Source organism: Periophthalmus magnuspinnatus, chromosome 19 (genome assembly GCF_009829125.3).
Source record: "Periophthalmus magnuspinnatus isolate fPerMag1 chromosome 19, fPerMag1.2.pri, whole genome shotgun sequence".
Classification (NCBI taxonomy): domain Eukaryota; kingdom Metazoa; phylum Chordata; class Actinopteri; order Gobiiformes; family Gobiidae; genus Periophthalmus; species Periophthalmus magnuspinnatus.
The window spans coordinates 7,032,313-7,048,613 of NC_047144.1; the positions used below are offsets into that span (position 1 = coordinate 7,032,313).

The following is a 16,301-nucleotide window of genomic DNA, read 5'->3' on the forward strand; positions in this document are numbered from 1 at the left end:
AAAAGGTCAATGAAAGGTCAAAGGTGCATGTTGTGTACAGCTGGTTCTGGGTTAGATTTCTCAGAGCAGGTTTGTTATTTTGTCACATGCTCTTTCTGTCTGTGAGGAAAGACATTGCACATAATAACTTACCTTCTTCAGATACTTTAAATGCTTTGAGATGCAACTTTCATTGGGAATAGAGCCAAACTGGTCAGATAAATCAATGTTGTATAATCATTCCTACGCCTGTACTTAACTTAACACTTATTTTATTTTTTTGTCATTTACCCAACCACTCTTTGCCCTTTCCTTGGCCGCGACACTATGCTACTCCAGCCACAGTCTCCCTGAATGTCACAGGCTATCTCTGGTTGCGTCCTGTTCTTTTTATAGCCCGGCAGCTGAAATGTGAGGGGTCACAATGGCAGGATAAATACAAGAGCCAGCAGACTGAGGGGGTGTCGCAGACGAAGGCCTGATTTCCTCTGTCCTCCTAGCACGCTTCTATAGCCAAAGGTAAACCTAATGCATTTCAATAAATGAAAGTATTGTGTATGTTTAAAGTAGGCATGTGGTCAAGCTAGTATTTTAAAACATCTCTGCATAGTTGTGTGACTACTCCTTCTTGCCCTTAAAATACAAATGCAATACATTTAGCTTGCATGTGTTTGACAGAAATTTTGTTTCTTATAACAAGGCATATTTCTAGAGATGGGTGTGTCTTCATGTTGCCTTATCTGCTTCTGCTTTTCCGCTCCTCTGTTAGTCACAAGAATTATTACTAACCATTTTGCAGCTAAAAATACTGACAGTCCAAAATTATCACAAGTTCTCTGAAAAAAAGGAATACTCTTTTAACTATTTGTTACTGAATCGTGTGGTTGTAGTGAAAAAAACACTGACCACTTCCAACACTACAATGTTCTCGAGTCACACACAGTAGTAGTAGACTTGAGAAGGATAAATGCAGAGTTGCATAAAACTTTGTTTTTGCTTGACATGTCTCTTACAATAATACAATAGAGTAATACAAAAGTTAGGCAGGAAAATATTGCAAATTGAATTCCAGTTACATTTATCGGTTGCTCAACCCTGTGTGACTTTTTTGTCATTTGTCTTGCATGTTTCAGATAAGCCACTGTACCATTTATATTTAGTCCATGCATCTGCTCAGAGTAAAAAGTAGAGGCAGCAGATGGTAGTGAACTGTAGATTGGAGGCAGTGGGGGCAGGGAGGTTGTGAAGTGGCTCTGCAAAAGGTCATGGACAAGGGGTTGCAAATGCAAGAGGTCGCCATGCCACATGCATGTTTTTGGGGGAGGGGCTGAGAACAGACCACTGTGATTCTCCATATTGTACCTTAAGTTAGCTTGCATGTGCAAGTCTGTCTGGACCAGTTGTTGAGTCATAAAGCATCAGCTGACCTAACACGTCTACCCTTCATGCATGTCTTTCACCACTTCCTTTGCAGATTAACCCGCATTGTTTTTTTCTGAAACTTTTCTCACAGACTCAGAAACTCACACTTTGATCTTTTAGGTTCATAAGTTCATCACTCTTTTAGTATGTGATGAACTTAGGAACCTAAATAGCTCACCTTTTTTGCCCTCTGGCCCATGCAGAGTCAGGATGCCTCACGCATACCCCTTCCTCACTCCTGAGCAGAAGAAGGAGCTCAGCGATATCGCTCAAAGGATCGTTGTATCTGGCAAAGGGATCCTTGCTGCGGATGAATCTACTGGTAAACAGATATTAGTGACATTGTTTATAGCCATCACTAGCCAGTGTAGTTTATCTATATATCTCTGTGCTCTATCTTACATCTATTGCCATTATGTATCATGTAGTGTTGTGTACACATTACATTACATTTTCTCTGTTGTAATCTTCAGGCAGCGTGGCCAAACGCTTCCAGAGTGTCAACGCTGAGAACACAGAGGAAAACAGGAGGCTGTACCGTCAGCTGCTCTTCACTGCTGACGACCGCGTCAACCCCTGCATTGGTGGTGCCATCCTCTTTCACGAGACCATGTACCAGAAAACTGATGATGGCAAGCCCTTCCCCCAGCATCTGAAGGAGAGAGGCTGGGTAGTGGGCATCAAAGTGGACAAAGGTGTTGTCCCTTTGGCAGGAACCAATGGAGAGACAACCACCCAAGGTAAGACATGGTCCTGTGACAACACTAAACAGATTTGATCAATTTCATCTTACCACCACCAGCAGCTTTATTTACATGGATGCGTCACAATATTTATCTTGTTTCATGTTCTTCCTGACAGGTCTCGATGGTCTATATGAGCGCTGTGCTCAATACAAGAAGGATGGTGCTGACTTTGCCAAGTGGCGTTGTGTTCTAAAGATTACACCAACTACTCCCTCAAGACTGGCCATCATTGAGAACGCCAATGTCCTGGCCCGCTATGCCAGCATCTGCCAGATGGTAACATAAGCAAATGATCGGACCTCTGCTTAGTTATCAACACCTTAAGCCTAATTTATACTCTTTCTGTTTGACCCTAGCATGGCATTGTCCCCATTGTGGAGCCAGAGATCCTGCCTGACGGTGATCACGACTTGAAGCGTTGCCAGTATGTCACTGAGAAGGTGCTGGCCGCTGTGTACAAGGCCCTGTCCGACCACCACGTCTACCTGGAGGGCACACTCCTCAAACCCAACATGGTGACAGCTGGACACTCCTGCTCACACAAATACAGTAACCAAGAGATCGCCATGGCAACAGTCACTGCTCTGCGCCGCACAGTGCCCCCTGCAGTTCCTGGTAAGAAAAGAGTATCACATACTTTTGTACTGTCATGTTCTTTCATTATTTAATCACTTGTTTGTCTACATGTGTTATTACACTTTTTGAGATATAAATCAACACCCAAGAAGTAAAAATATAAATAAATAAAATAATAATAAACTATTTTCAGTCAATACAATATTTTATTATTATAATACTAAAATACCTTGGTACTACTGTAGCTGCCTGTCTACTCCAGCTGCCCTGAAGTAGACAGGCATATGGCTGCCAATCCACAACATCAACCCCTCTAACTACCAAATTACATAATCACGCCCACATTCATACAAGAAAAAGTATGCACAGGATAGAACCACTGCTGCCCAACTAAACCACCAGGTATTCCAGACAGTCTCCCAACTCAGTTGTAATCAGGCCCAGGACCAGACAGGAACAGGCAGGAACAGGCATTTGATGTGGTATGGCACTCTAGAAATGTATTTTTCTTTTTCTTTAGGCATCACTTTCTTGTCCGGTGGCCAGTCTGAGGAGGAGGCCTCAGTGAATCTCAATGCCATCAACACATGTCCCCTGCACAAGCCCTGGGCCTTGACCTTCTCCTATGGCCGCGCCCTGCAGGCCTCTGCACTTAAAGCCTGGGGAGGCAAGAAGGAGAATGGGAAGGCCTGTCAGGAGGAGTTTGTGAAGAGAGCTCTGGTGTGTATATTAGCCAATATTTTTGTATAATTTCTCATTTTACACCATAGGCTTTCATTTTGTAATACCTCTCTTTTGTCACAGGCTAACAGCCAGGCCTGCCAGGGCAAATATGTTTCCTCTGGATCCAGTGCTGCTGGTGGAGAATCACTCTATGTGGCCAACCATGCTTATTAAACATGGACACTAGAGCTTGAATCCCACTCTCACTGTGTATTCAATATCTGCACAAACATTGCACCAGGCAACATCCACATAAATGTCTAACAATAAAAGAATTGTACTTTAATAAAACTTAAACTCAAATTTCCTACAGAAAAAGTTCTTCCTCCATTCCCTTTTATTTGTTTGCAGGTGAAGATTACACTGTTTTTACACATGTTGTACCTGTTTTTCCTTGGTATCTTTTCATCAAATACAGGATTTATATTTTCACCAAAGAATAAAATATTACTTTAAACTTCTTTGTGTTTACTGTGTGTAAATCTTCTATTGGTTTGTGTGTGTATGTCTATATATATTAAGTTAAGATTAAGTTGAGACAATGTGCATATGTGCCCATTTTATGAGCACCATTCATTTCTTTGTAATAGCTTAAAAAAATATTGTTATTGCAGGAGTTGTATGTGTTCATTTTTATGGAAATTGCATAACAAAAATAGTTAGCATATAGCTTTATTACACTCACACAATCATTTTTCTTACAGTCCCAAAACAAATTACAATAATATATAATAATAATCTATCTGGCAATCAGTGTTTCTCCAGCAATTGGAATTTCTTGGTTTACACACTATACACTTTAACATAGTGTCACAACCGGAAACCAGCTCTAAATGTGAATGTGTGTCTTGAGTGAAAGTCAATTGGCCATGCTTTCATACCACTTCACTATGTAAACAAAACTGGTCAAAGGAAGCACATAGCTCTGACCACACTTTCGCTTCCTGCTCATAGAGCCTCCCCCTGGAAAAGTACAGAGAGTTTAAAGTATTGTATTAGTGTGTAAAGGGTTTGGCTTTTTGCCTCAAAAAGATTTTTGGCAAAAAGGTTTCTAATGAACTGTGTTATTGCCACAACCTAGAGGAAACTGTGCTTTTTTCGCAGAGCAGCTTTTCTACTAGAGCACATTTTGGATGGTTTTATACCTCACCATTTTGTATGGTCACAATTCTGTTATTGCTTCTTTTTACTGAATTACTTCATTAGTTACATTTTTGACCTTTTTTATTTTTTATTTTTATTTTTTTACATTATAGCCTCTGTATTTCCTCTCAGACAAATTATCAAAAAACACATTACCCTATTTATTTTCACTTTCATTTTACTCTGATGATAAACTGAAAACTGTTAATTTGTTAGTTGGTTTCCCTGATCTGTTACTTACTAAAACATACTTTAATCCCGAGAATGATTTTATTTTACTCTTGTTTTAGGTCTACATGATTTATTTATTAAACATTAATTTAGATTTCTATTTAGCCTACATTACATTTAAATGTGCTTGATACAAACACTATTATATTATCCATTATCCTAAATAAGGCAAAACAATTGATTATGTTGATCAAGACGAATGACCAACATAATATTTAAGGACATTTCAGTATGTTAGTCTAAAATGTGAAGAAAAAAAAAGAAAGAAAAAAACTCATGACTTGAACAGACAATGCGATGTCTTTCTTCTGACAGCCAGCAGAGGGCGATATAGAACTGCAATATAATGAGTGTTGGAAGTTGGAAATATATGTGATGATAAACAATAACAATTAGCATGTTTTGTTTTTTTTTTTTTAGGTATTTTAATCTGGTTTTAAAACAAGTGATGGTACATAAAAAGCTGAACAATGGCTACTTCATGGATTTACAGATTTCTGTGGTAAATGTGAAGAAGAGTTCCTTATCAGATGTTGCATTATTCACCACACACCACACTACTATACCACACTTGTAACTAGCATTAAAATATGAGGGCAATATTAACATTTGCAATACAGTGCAAAATCAAATATAACATCAAAGTTTGGAAATAACAGAACATCAAATCCCCAAATTCAGGGGTCTTTAATCAGTTGATAAAGTTTTATTAAGTTAGCATCAGTAATTTATTGACATTCTTATTAATAGATAAAATAGCTTAATTGTATCATGTATAATCAGCATAAACAGGTATAATCAGCATAAACATTTAACTTTAAAGTTACTTTAAAGTCACCTTTAAGGTAAAAGGGGCATCAGTAAAATCACTGAGACAATGGCGGTGAATGACACCTCTGATGGCGGGGCTCTGTTTGGAGGAGCTGTGGTGTTACACCCAAAGCTGCTGTCTAGGTCAGTGCCGTTGGAGGTGAACTCCACAAATGAAACGTTTGTCCCAGCCAAATGACCTGTGATCCAGGACTGAAACTCCGAGACTCTGGAAAAGACTTCTGGAATACCAACGGCACAAGGGATCCCAAAACTGGAAATCCCACCCTGGATCCACCGTGAGCCTTGTTTACACTGCACAGGCCCACCCGAGTCACCCTGGAGATACAGCATAAAATAAATGAACACAGGATTCAGTTTCATAAAATATTGTAAGGCAATTGCAATAAAACACATTTTGGTGTCAGACCTGGCAGACTCCTTTTCCTAATTCTCCAGCACACAACATGTTGCATGTGATAGTAACATTTATAAAGCTGTAGAAAGAAGAACACAGATTGTTTCCAACCACTGGAATTTGCACCTCCTGCAGTATGTCATGTGCGACAAAAGGTTCTGCAAAACAAAAAAGAATATATGAAGTTTGTGTATTCACTTCCAGAGGCTATTATCCTGCAGTGGGGCAAGGACCATTTTGGGAGAGGCGGCCCCAGCCTGTGGCCCAGCACTCGCTGCCATTGTGGAAGATGCTGGATTTGGCTGCAAGGCACACAGGTCTGATGTAGTTGGTGTAAGTGATGGGGCTGCTGAGCTTCATCAGGGCGATGTCATTCTGAAATGTTGTGCTGTTGTAGTCAGGATGCATGATGATCTGAGATACACTCCGGCTCACTTCATGCGGATTAAAACCACTCTGAGTTTGTTTCCCAAAGTACAGTAAATATCTACTGGTGGATTCTCTAGAAACAGGAGAAAAATGTTGGTTATTAGAAATGTTAATGTCATTTTTATTATTGATCATGAATTTTTGTGTAAAGGATTTTAGAATTAATTGATGCAATAATCTACTATAGCTACAATATCTCTAATCTCCCACGGTAATGCATATATTTAAATTAAAAGTACAAATGAGTTGAAAGATGGTCACGTATGCATTAAGCATTTAAAATAAATTTGTTTTTATCATGGTGTCAAACGTAAAATTACAACTTTTCTTCATATCCTGAATTTAAAATTGCACACTGATATTAACAATACATAAAAAAAAACCTTAATAATAACTTACGAAATTATACAGTGAGCTGCAGTCAACACCCACTGTGTATTGATGACAGTTCCTCCACAGATGTGCCTTTCATTGAAGTGCATACTGACCTGCCATGGCCAATCTCCTGCTGTAGCATTATCACCTCCTACTATCCTCGTCTGCAGAGGTACCACTCCACAATCTGATCACACAGTCCATTACTTCATAATTATAAGTAATTTAAGTAATGCATAATATATGTTATATTTAAAACTTACCTTGGGCTTTTAACCCTGTTGAACACAAGTGAACAAACGGGTGTAAGATTATATAAAAAATATATTTCAGTAATGCTCTTTAACAAATATGATATTGATAGAAGGAAACTGAGAATCCAAACTGTACCTGTATTCTGTGACAGGAAAATAACGAGCACGCACAGAGTCCATCCCGCCATCGTTTAGCACTGACAGGACAATTCATGTCATGCCACCTTTGTTAAATACAGTGTACTACCACACCTCCACAAACCAGTTTTTCACAATACTCAGAATAATTACAAACCAAGATAATAAGGGTGCTTACTGAAATAATACAACAATATAAAAAACATTCAGAAGACATGTAGGTACAATAGAAACAGTAAAAAATAAAAAATAAAAATGCTAATAAATGTTTTGTGGCTGGACAAATGTAGAATGTAATCATGGAGTTTAACATTTTGATTTTTTTTAAATGTATTCCTAAAAATAATTAATAACAATGACTATCCTGTCCCTGTGCCCCCAATGGGTGTTCAATAAGTTGGACATCAGATGTGATAGATGGTACAGAAAACAAACAATATAACGATAGCTTAGATCTACAGACACACTTAATCACAACATGATTTTTTTTTTTTTTTTCACTGACATAATGACTTCCTAAAGGTGAATCGAAACTAACAATTCAACCAGAAAAACACTTGAGATAAAAGATACAATTGGAGGTACAATTCCATGTTTCTTTAGATCACACCTTCAAAGACAATACCTGCCATTGCCGGTACTTTTGCGGGAATATGACTGGCGAGCTGTGAATATATATCAACATGGCAATACAGCATAAAGTTTTACCTGAACAGCGAGATTTATACCATAGAGAACTTACGCTGACTCTGGAATCTTCTGCCTGTGCCATCAAAAGAAACATTATTCTATTTAATTGATAGCAACATACATTTTTTGTACCCATATTTGTCATGCTGCAAATTATGTTTTGTTCCACCATCTGCACCAAAGTCTTAAAGTGCAGTTAATCTTTCAACTGGATCAAAGCAATCATGTGTCAAAAGAAACCCATTGAAACTGAACAACCAGAACAAAGCATCAAAAACAAATATATCATTGAAAAGCTTTACTCAATCTATGTGTGTCTATTAAAAAGGCGGAGTTTAACAGGAAAGTGAACAAGCCATACAAAAGCTGACGTTTGATATATGACGGCCAACAACAGATACTTGAGTAATCATCTTGTCATTCAAAGCTTTGTCAAAGTACTTAAACAACTAATAGGGTGAATGACACTTGTGGGCCTTTTCAACTTAACGAATGTACTTGTTCTGGCTAAAAATTAACTCCCCAATCATGGCAGTAGGAAGATAGAGGCATTCATATAAGCAAAATCCTAACATTTATAGTATTTCTTCACACTTTTTTCAACCAAATGGTACAGTGCACTTACAGAAAAGAGCTGTAGTCACCCTTACTGTTTGCCCACACAAGCTCAGTGGGATCACCCTGTCCGTTTGTTCGTGACAACACTGCACCAATATAAAGTAGTGCCTCAAAACCTTGGACAGAGGCCCATTTGAATTTTAAGTGACCACTTTTTCCCCATTTAGGCGCCCGGGCACATCTCCTTCTTCTGTTTCTTTTCTCACTGGATGGTTTATTTGATGCATCTGGGGCCTCTCTCTAAACACAGGGTCCATATTTTTTATTTACCATCGGGTGAGAGAAACCCGCCCACAACACTTCATAGCTCTATATAAGAAGGGGAAAAGGCTGGGTGATAAGGATTAAACACAAGCATGGACTTAGGTTATAAAGTCCTCATTTGTGTCACCTTGGCTGTCCTTAAGTATGGTGAGTACTGGCTAAACTAGATTTCATTACTAATGGTATGATAGGTATTTGAGACATTGGTGTAGCATATTTTTTTATTGTTGTTGAACGTAGGTTGTGAGAACACCATTGTTGAATGTAATAATTGCCCTTAATAATGTCAGCATAATTACACTGACAGATTGTAACTACAGTGGGTTTCGTAGAAGGAAATAAAAATCAAGTGTTAAAAATGAAACTGCAGAGGTGCTAGTAGATTATTAGTCAACAACTATTACTCACGTGTGTGTGCGCGCGCGTGTGTGTGCACCTTAATGTGTATGTTTTATAAATCTATTCTTCAGTCATGTAAAAAAATAGGGTGATTATAATGCAAGTAATAATATATATTTATACAACCATCAGCCAATCTTTTGTTATTTCTGATGGTAGAACCAGTTATTTGTGGTTATTGTTATTGTGGATCAATCAGAAAGTAAAACGTATGCAATGAAAACTTTCCACAGCCCTAGATCTTTACCTGGCCACAAGAATGTTTATTGAGCTGATTGAGCTGGTTACTAATTAAGCTCATTGTGTGAATAGAACAGACTGAAAGAAAGGCCTTTTATTTGGACTGCCTCAATGTGCCTTAGCAAAGATTCCTATTTGAAAAGGACAAAGTGGAAAATGATATCACCTTTAGCCTATGTCAAAATGTTTATATGAGGCAACTTGAGCAAACAAACTTGACTATAGCAGACTTAACTATAGCTTATGTTAGATTACTAGAATAGAGCATTTTGTGATAGTTTATAAAGGGCAGATAGTACATCTTTATAATTATATATTTTCCCATTACAGCATTTGCAGTTGAAATCCATGCCAGCCCAAACACAGCCACAACTCTTCCATGCAATGTGACATTTCCTGATGTTATAAAGGACACAGTAAATGAGTCTTTAATTCAAGCAAGCTGGGTGAAAAATGGCTCTGAAATTGCCTCATTTCGAGATTCTATGTCTCAAATAAATGATGATTTCAGTTGGGATGTGGCCAACTTTCTCAAAGGAGACTTTTCACTGACCATTATAATGGCCAGTCTCACCCTGCAGGGAGTGTATGAATGCGCCGTCATCTACAACTCCACACAGCTGCACTCGGATAATGTTACCTTCAGTATTGTGGGTGAGTATACTCAAAATAGACATTCAGAAAAAGTTGGAATAAAGTAAAATTCTAATACCAAACCATACAATAGGAACCATACACATTATATCATCGTAGTCATAAACAACATCTCACTTCAAGCACAGGCTTCACTCAATGCTAGATTGTTATTTCACATAAAAAAAACAGATTCACACAGTTATTTATATATCTGCTATCCCTTGTAGACTTCATTTCCTCCTTCTGCTTTTTAATAGAATGATAGCAATTGCTTGTAACTCTTCTTTTTCTAGCATCTCCCACTTTGGACATTCCTCAGCAATGGGTCGTACTGGAGAGAGAAAACCATCTAAAATGCAGCGTGTCTGGTTACTATCCACCTCCCATATATTTGTCCTGGACAAAAAATGGGCAAGACATTCAGCCACCATATCAAATTGAAGGTGAACAAACTGCTGATGGTTACTACAGAGCTAACGGGAATCTGACTATTTGGCCTTCAAGTGATGACAAAAATGATACCTTTGGATGTAAAGTGTTGCATAGTGGTGTGGAACAACAGCTTGAATTTCAACTTAATGTCACTTGTAAGTTTCAAGAATACATGACATTTGAACTGCTTAAAATAGAAAATTCTTTAACCGTATGGCCTATTTGGTTTTGTTAAGATGTTCCCAAGATAAAGCTGTCAGCCGTGCCCACAGCCTCCAGCAAAGACCCTCTGACTATTTACTGTGACATTGAAAGTTTCTACCCTGAAGACATGTTTGTATCCTGGCTTCAAAATGGCACCGCTTTGCCTGAATACCCTACACTAGACCAAAATCCAGATGGGACCTACACTACTAGACGATTTTATACATTAACCCCAAAGCAGAGGCAGCAGGGTGGGGAGGTGGGGTGTGCCGTGGACCAGCCCGGAGTGTTACAGGCGACCAGGACCTCAGAGAATCTCGAGAAACTGGACCCCCAAGGTAAGCAGTACATACAGTCTCCAGACCAATGACAAAGTGCACATAAGGGCTCAACTTTCTTTATTTTATGCACTAAAAGCAAGCAAAAGAAAACCATGTCTTCTATGTTTCATGTGCAGATGACACTCCTGTTCTGACTAAATCTGCCAAAGCTTCTGTGGCATTGATGGTTATATCACTTGTTCTGGTTTTTCTACTTTGTTTTGGATTTTCTTGGAGGAGACGAGATGGTTAGTAAATGTTGAAGAAAAAAAATGTGCATATTTTAATTATACTGTATTGCGCTTAATTGGTCTTAACTGAAACTCTTAATTAATAACTGGTGTGAATACTTTTTAATTCATTTTTAAATAATACACTTTGATTATATTATTATTTGCTACTCTTTTCTTTTTTTTTCTTTTTTGGCATATCCAGAAAAAAAGAAATCTTTAAACATCTCAGGGATTATTTTGCCTCCTCGTGTGATTGTGGGCCAGAAGGGAAGAGTCACCATAAGCATTGAAGGAAGGAGGGTCGACCGAGTCCAAACCTCATGGTTTCTCAATGACACCCCCATCTTTGACACCTCCATTACAGGTATTAACAGCTTCATAGAGAGATGGTTTGGTACCACTTTATCATAACTAATCTTTAAACATTAGCCTAAATAAAGCATGGACAAAAAAATGTGTATTGAGAATGATTCAAGATTAGTAATTTAAGTTAAGAGTTATGGCAGCACAGTGGCTGAGTGGTTAGCACTCACACTTCACAGTAAAAAAGTTTGGGTTCAACTCCTGGCAATTCCCTTTCTGTGTGGGGTTTGCATATTTCTTCCCATGCATTCCAGTTTCCTCCATCAAACCAAATTCACACGGCTGATAAAATCCTCCAGCTCAGATAGTCCTGACCAAGCCTCACCCAAGATCATGGAGATGGCCCCTGGGCACGGCACTGCAGCCTTCTGCTCCTGATGAGGGCCCCAGCAGCACTGAAGGATGGGTCAAACGCAGGGGACAAATTTCCCCACAGGCACAAGTTACCTTAGTTAACAAATAACTAAGCCTGAGTCATTCTTAATACACCATTTGTTCATTATGAGTTAAGTCTTTGTCAATGCTTTATTAACGCTAACTAAAGTGTAGCTATCATAAAGTGTTACCAATGATTGTATGGTTTAAATCTCCTAACTATATTTTTGTCTGACATGTTAACCCCCTAACACGCAAAGCTCCACAGAAAACTAACTTTAACTGCCTCTTTAACCCTCTAACAACCATCCATCTCCCCTATGGTCTAACGCTCACCTCTCCAGCGTCAGAAAAGGGCCCGCTGCTGCCGCCTAGAGTCCAAATGGGTTACTACAAGCTGCACACCCAGGCCCCACTGCACTCGACCAAGAGCGGCACCCAGCAGCTCATCTCTGCCCTCACCTTCATCCCGCAGATCTCCATCCATAAGGGGGCAGTCTTCAAGTGCCAGGTGTCTTATGTTGGAAAAGACAAGATAGTGGAAGAAAAGGTGTCAGAGAAATTCACCATTCTCTGTAAGAAACTTATCTTTGAGTAAGTAAGGTACATTGTATTTTTACTGACTGTATTTTGTTCTTCTAGCTGAACCCGACGTTTCTGAAATCCAACTGGCAGAGACACCAAATGATCCAGGTGAGACTTTACACGCTTCAGAACGTGAGGTAAAGCTGACTCCTGATGGTGAGAAAGTGGAAAGGTCCATTTTTTCTACGTGAAATTGCACACTAGTTATGATTGATACAAATAAAAATAAATGGCAAGTCCTCTGTTTTCATAAATCAGTGTTTAGTCTCAGAAAACTGCCTTTGTTGCATGTAAATTATCCCTGCATTTTGGACAATTTTCTGTGTTGATGACAAAGGTAGAGATATTCCATTTTAGGAATTTTCAACTATTTTTCCAAAAACTGCAACTTAATTGATATAAGCTATAATAAATATTCTCTATAGGTATTATCCCGCCAAACCAAGTAGTAATTAGGAAAAACATGGAAGCTGTCATGCACTTTAAACACAGCAGACTTTGTGTGTTTCAGATGTGATCAGCCTGACAGTGCGAGCTTCACATTTCCATCCAGACGTCATCACTTTCCGCTGGTTCTGTCAAGGGGGTGAGCTGAGCCCCGTGGCCTCCCAGGCATCGTCCTCCCCTCGGCCCAACTCTGAAGGCTTCTTCTCAGCCTACAGTCAATGCAAACTTCCCCGCTCCGAGCTGGAGAAGGGCAGCACCAAAGTGTGGGTCAGTGTCCATCACATTGCACTGAAGCAGCCTGTAACACGCGAGACAAGAGGTGAGAAACTAGAGAATGAATACACACACCATCACTTTTCTCTGCTAAAAACAAAACAGATACATGTTTGATGCCATACTTTGCTCAGACCAGTTCATTCAGAGTGAAAATTAATTCAGGATGGCAGATGGAACTTTTTGGTGTTCAAATACAAAAGAACAGAAAGGACATATCAGCTACTAAACATAATAGTATTTTTATGTGTTTTCACTAAATATCACCATACATTCTTCCCAAAAGGCTTCATAAAAAGACCATGTGTGTCCGAAATCATCAGTACCACTAACACAGACCAAAGTGTAACCCTGGGATGTGAAATCTCCGACTTCTACCCTCCAAATGTGTCTGTGTCGTGGCTGAAAATGAGGGAAGGCCTGCAGGATGACCGGGAGGAAGAGCTGGTCAAAGGAGGAGAGTTATTTGGTCCTTTGCAAACTCATCCTCACCTTTACAAAGCCACAGCCACTCTGAGAAGACCCCCCAGTCTAGACAAACAGCAGAGAGAAGCAGGCATCATCTGCAGAGTAGAGCATTGTTCACTGCCAGAGCCCATCGAGAGACTGTGGAGAAATGTGGACTCTGGTATGAATCATTTTACAATAACATTTTATAAAGACAATCTGTTTGCTCACTTTGACTATCCCTACAGGGGCTCCATACATACCTCCATCCATTTCTGTGTGTTGGAGCAGTGAAGGCGTGGGGGTTTTCTCTCTCCTCCTGAAAGGTGGACATCCCAAAGCCAAGTTGGTCTGGGCAGCAGGGGGCGCTACACTCTTGCCTCTGGAGTCTAGTGAAACAGAGGACATTGGAGATAATGGGCAGAGGGAGCTGAAAAGTGTGTGTGCTCTGGAAAGGTCCACAGGTCCACTGAGGCTGCCAGAAAAGGAGAAGCACAGAAATGGACACGCAATAAGTAATTGCCTTTGTATACAGCACACTAATGTTGTCATAAAAATATTTTAAAATGTTCAATTTTACTACAAATATTATACTTTGATACTATGTAACATACTTCTTAATCAATACTAGGGGTGTCAAAAGTATCCAAAATCAGAGGCTAATCGATAGTAAAAGTAGCATGAGCACGTATCAATACTAAAAAGTCACATTCACATGAGAGAAATGAACCTTAACTGAATAACTTTAGCATGATCTTGAACTGTATCAGAACAAGTATAAGACACATAGACTAGTATACACAATTACATAGATTTACAACCACATGGTAATATTAAAGAAAATACTATTGCTTAATGTAGAGAAGCACATTATATTGTCTAAAGAAAAAAATGATTTTATTATCAGTGGGGTGTGGAAATTGATCTCTGATTTTGACACCACTATAGTAGTTACTGGTAAATACTCAGTATTTGTTATTCAAAATCATTTTCAACAAAATATAATAGTAGTTTCTTTATTATTGCCATGTGGTCTCATATTCCGATATATATATATTTTTTTTAAATAGAACTATCTTTTTTCAGTATTGATACTTAAAAAAAAAAAAAAAAAGTATCTAGTTTCAATAACTTTATCTGTTAGCATGTGGGTTTTGAATGTTTTGACAACTCTGTAGCAAAAATAGTAACTGGTGGGTTTCAGTGTTAAATGTAAAAGAGGAGAGCATAGTCTAATTTTCATCATCAACATTAAATTAAAGGATGTATGTTGTAGCCTGTGTAGAAGTAGAAATGTCTGGGAATAAGTAAAAGTTGGAGTGAAAATAAAAATGCTTTTGTTAATATTAAAAATGTTAAAAATGTGTATATTTTTGACCTTATAGAAACTAAAGCAGCTGTCACAGACCCCTACACTGAAGGCATTCAGTACATTGATGAGAAAATCGATGGAGAAAACAATAACATAAGTCAAGACGAAGACACAAAATCCATTTCAGATGAGGACAGCGATAAAGACGAGCAGGACCCAGGCGCCTTGCACATCAACAGAGTGAGCCTGACCCACAGTGGCCCCCGAGACAGCGAGAGAGCACGTCTGCGGGTGTGCGTGCAGGTCTCTCACCCTGCCCTCAAGCTTCCTGTGTACCGAAGCTGGACAGGTGACACAACAGCTTTGTAGCAATAGCCACTGTATATCAACTTCCTCTTCATCTTATCATGTTTCTTCTTTTTCAGAGCCAAATGAGGAAATGTCTTCATCAATGTAATAGCCCTGATGTTAAAAGTGTCAGTTTATTTCACATTGTTTATATTTGGAACTGGTTTAAGTGTGATATTTATAGATTTATGTTTTATTTTAAAATTGTTACATTTATCTTATTTATTACCTCATGTTGTCTAATCGCCATTCCAGATATTATGATTTTACAAATGTTCAACTGTATTTATGTACAATTGTTATCCTGTTGTATTCTCATTTGCAAATAAAATGTAGCCTAAATGTTGTTGTCAGATCACACCTAGGCTCTCAACATCCACCCAACACAAAGTTAGTTATTGGTCAACCACAGCCTGAAAGAACTTCTCATTTCAGACGTGACTTCTGTTTTTTGCTCAGCCCACATGAGGCTTAGTCAAACAGAGGCTGCGTATGGTGGAAATGAATCGTATACAAAACAACTATAAAATTAAACTGAAATGTTGTGCAACTTCCTCAGAACAAATAGGGCCCGATGTGGCAATGTGTCTTTATTCAATTACAGGTGTTTTTATTGCTCAAATACACCTTAAAAAACATGCATTAGTGAGTGTGCTCGCCTTTCCACAGACCTGATGGTGGTGCCACCTGAATGTCTCCATGGAGAAGTTTAATGCCAAGCTGACAAACATTCTAGGCAAAACAATAACATCTCTATGGAGACAATCAGGCAGCAAAATCTCCATAAACTCACATGAAAAGTTCCATCAAGCATCTTTAGAGACTTTAAAAACATATAATAGCAGTAATACCTGTCAAAATAAAGAATACA

At 38.7% G+C, this 16,301-nt stretch overlaps 3 protein-coding genes across 3 annotated transcripts; 2 read left to right on the forward strand and 1 right to left on the reverse strand.

Moving 5' to 3' along the window:
- The first annotated feature begins 356 nt into the window (after positions 1–356).
- Positions 357–3,903, forward strand: aldoab (aldolase a, fructose-bisphosphate, b). The gene is made up of 7 exons (XM_033985374.2): positions 357–498; positions 1,605–1,723; positions 1,875–2,141; positions 2,263–2,423; positions 2,504–2,762; positions 3,244–3,443; positions 3,528–3,903. Exons 2-7 carry the CDS (start codon positions 1,612–1,614, stop codon positions 3,618–3,620), a joined length of 1,092 nt encoding a protein of 363 aa, XP_033841265.1. The 5' UTR covers positions 357–498; positions 1,605–1,611; the 3' UTR covers positions 3,621–3,903.
- Positions 3,904–5,645: 1,742 nt separating this feature from the next.
- zgc:123217 (uncharacterized protein LOC641414 homolog) lies at positions 5,646–7,297 on the reverse strand. Its single transcript, XM_055229559.1, has 6 exons — positions 7,243–7,297; positions 7,116–7,130; positions 6,877–7,039; positions 6,282–6,550; positions 6,061–6,206; positions 5,646–5,969 (listed from the first exon to the last, which is right to left on the reverse strand). The coding sequence occupies exons 1-6, from the start codon at positions 7,292–7,294 to the stop codon at positions 5,661–5,663; spliced, it is 954 nt and encodes a 317-aa protein (XP_055085534.1). The 5' UTR covers positions 7,295–7,297; the 3' UTR covers positions 5,646–5,660.
- Positions 7,298–8,888: 1,591 nt separating this feature from the next.
- si:ch211-180a12.2 (uncharacterized) lies at positions 8,889–15,699 on the forward strand. The gene is made up of 13 exons (XM_033984993.2): positions 8,889–8,963; positions 9,786–10,109; positions 10,385–10,678; positions 10,760–11,065; positions 11,185–11,295; positions 11,483–11,644; positions 12,363–12,593; positions 12,661–12,711; positions 13,115–13,369; positions 13,610–13,951; positions 14,019–14,285; positions 15,156–15,431; positions 15,508–15,699. Exons 1-13 carry the CDS (start codon positions 8,909–8,911, stop codon positions 15,537–15,539), a joined length of 2,706 nt encoding a protein of 901 aa, XP_033840884.1. The 5' UTR covers positions 8,889–8,908; the 3' UTR covers positions 15,540–15,699.
- Positions 15,700–16,301: the final 602 nt, after the last annotated feature.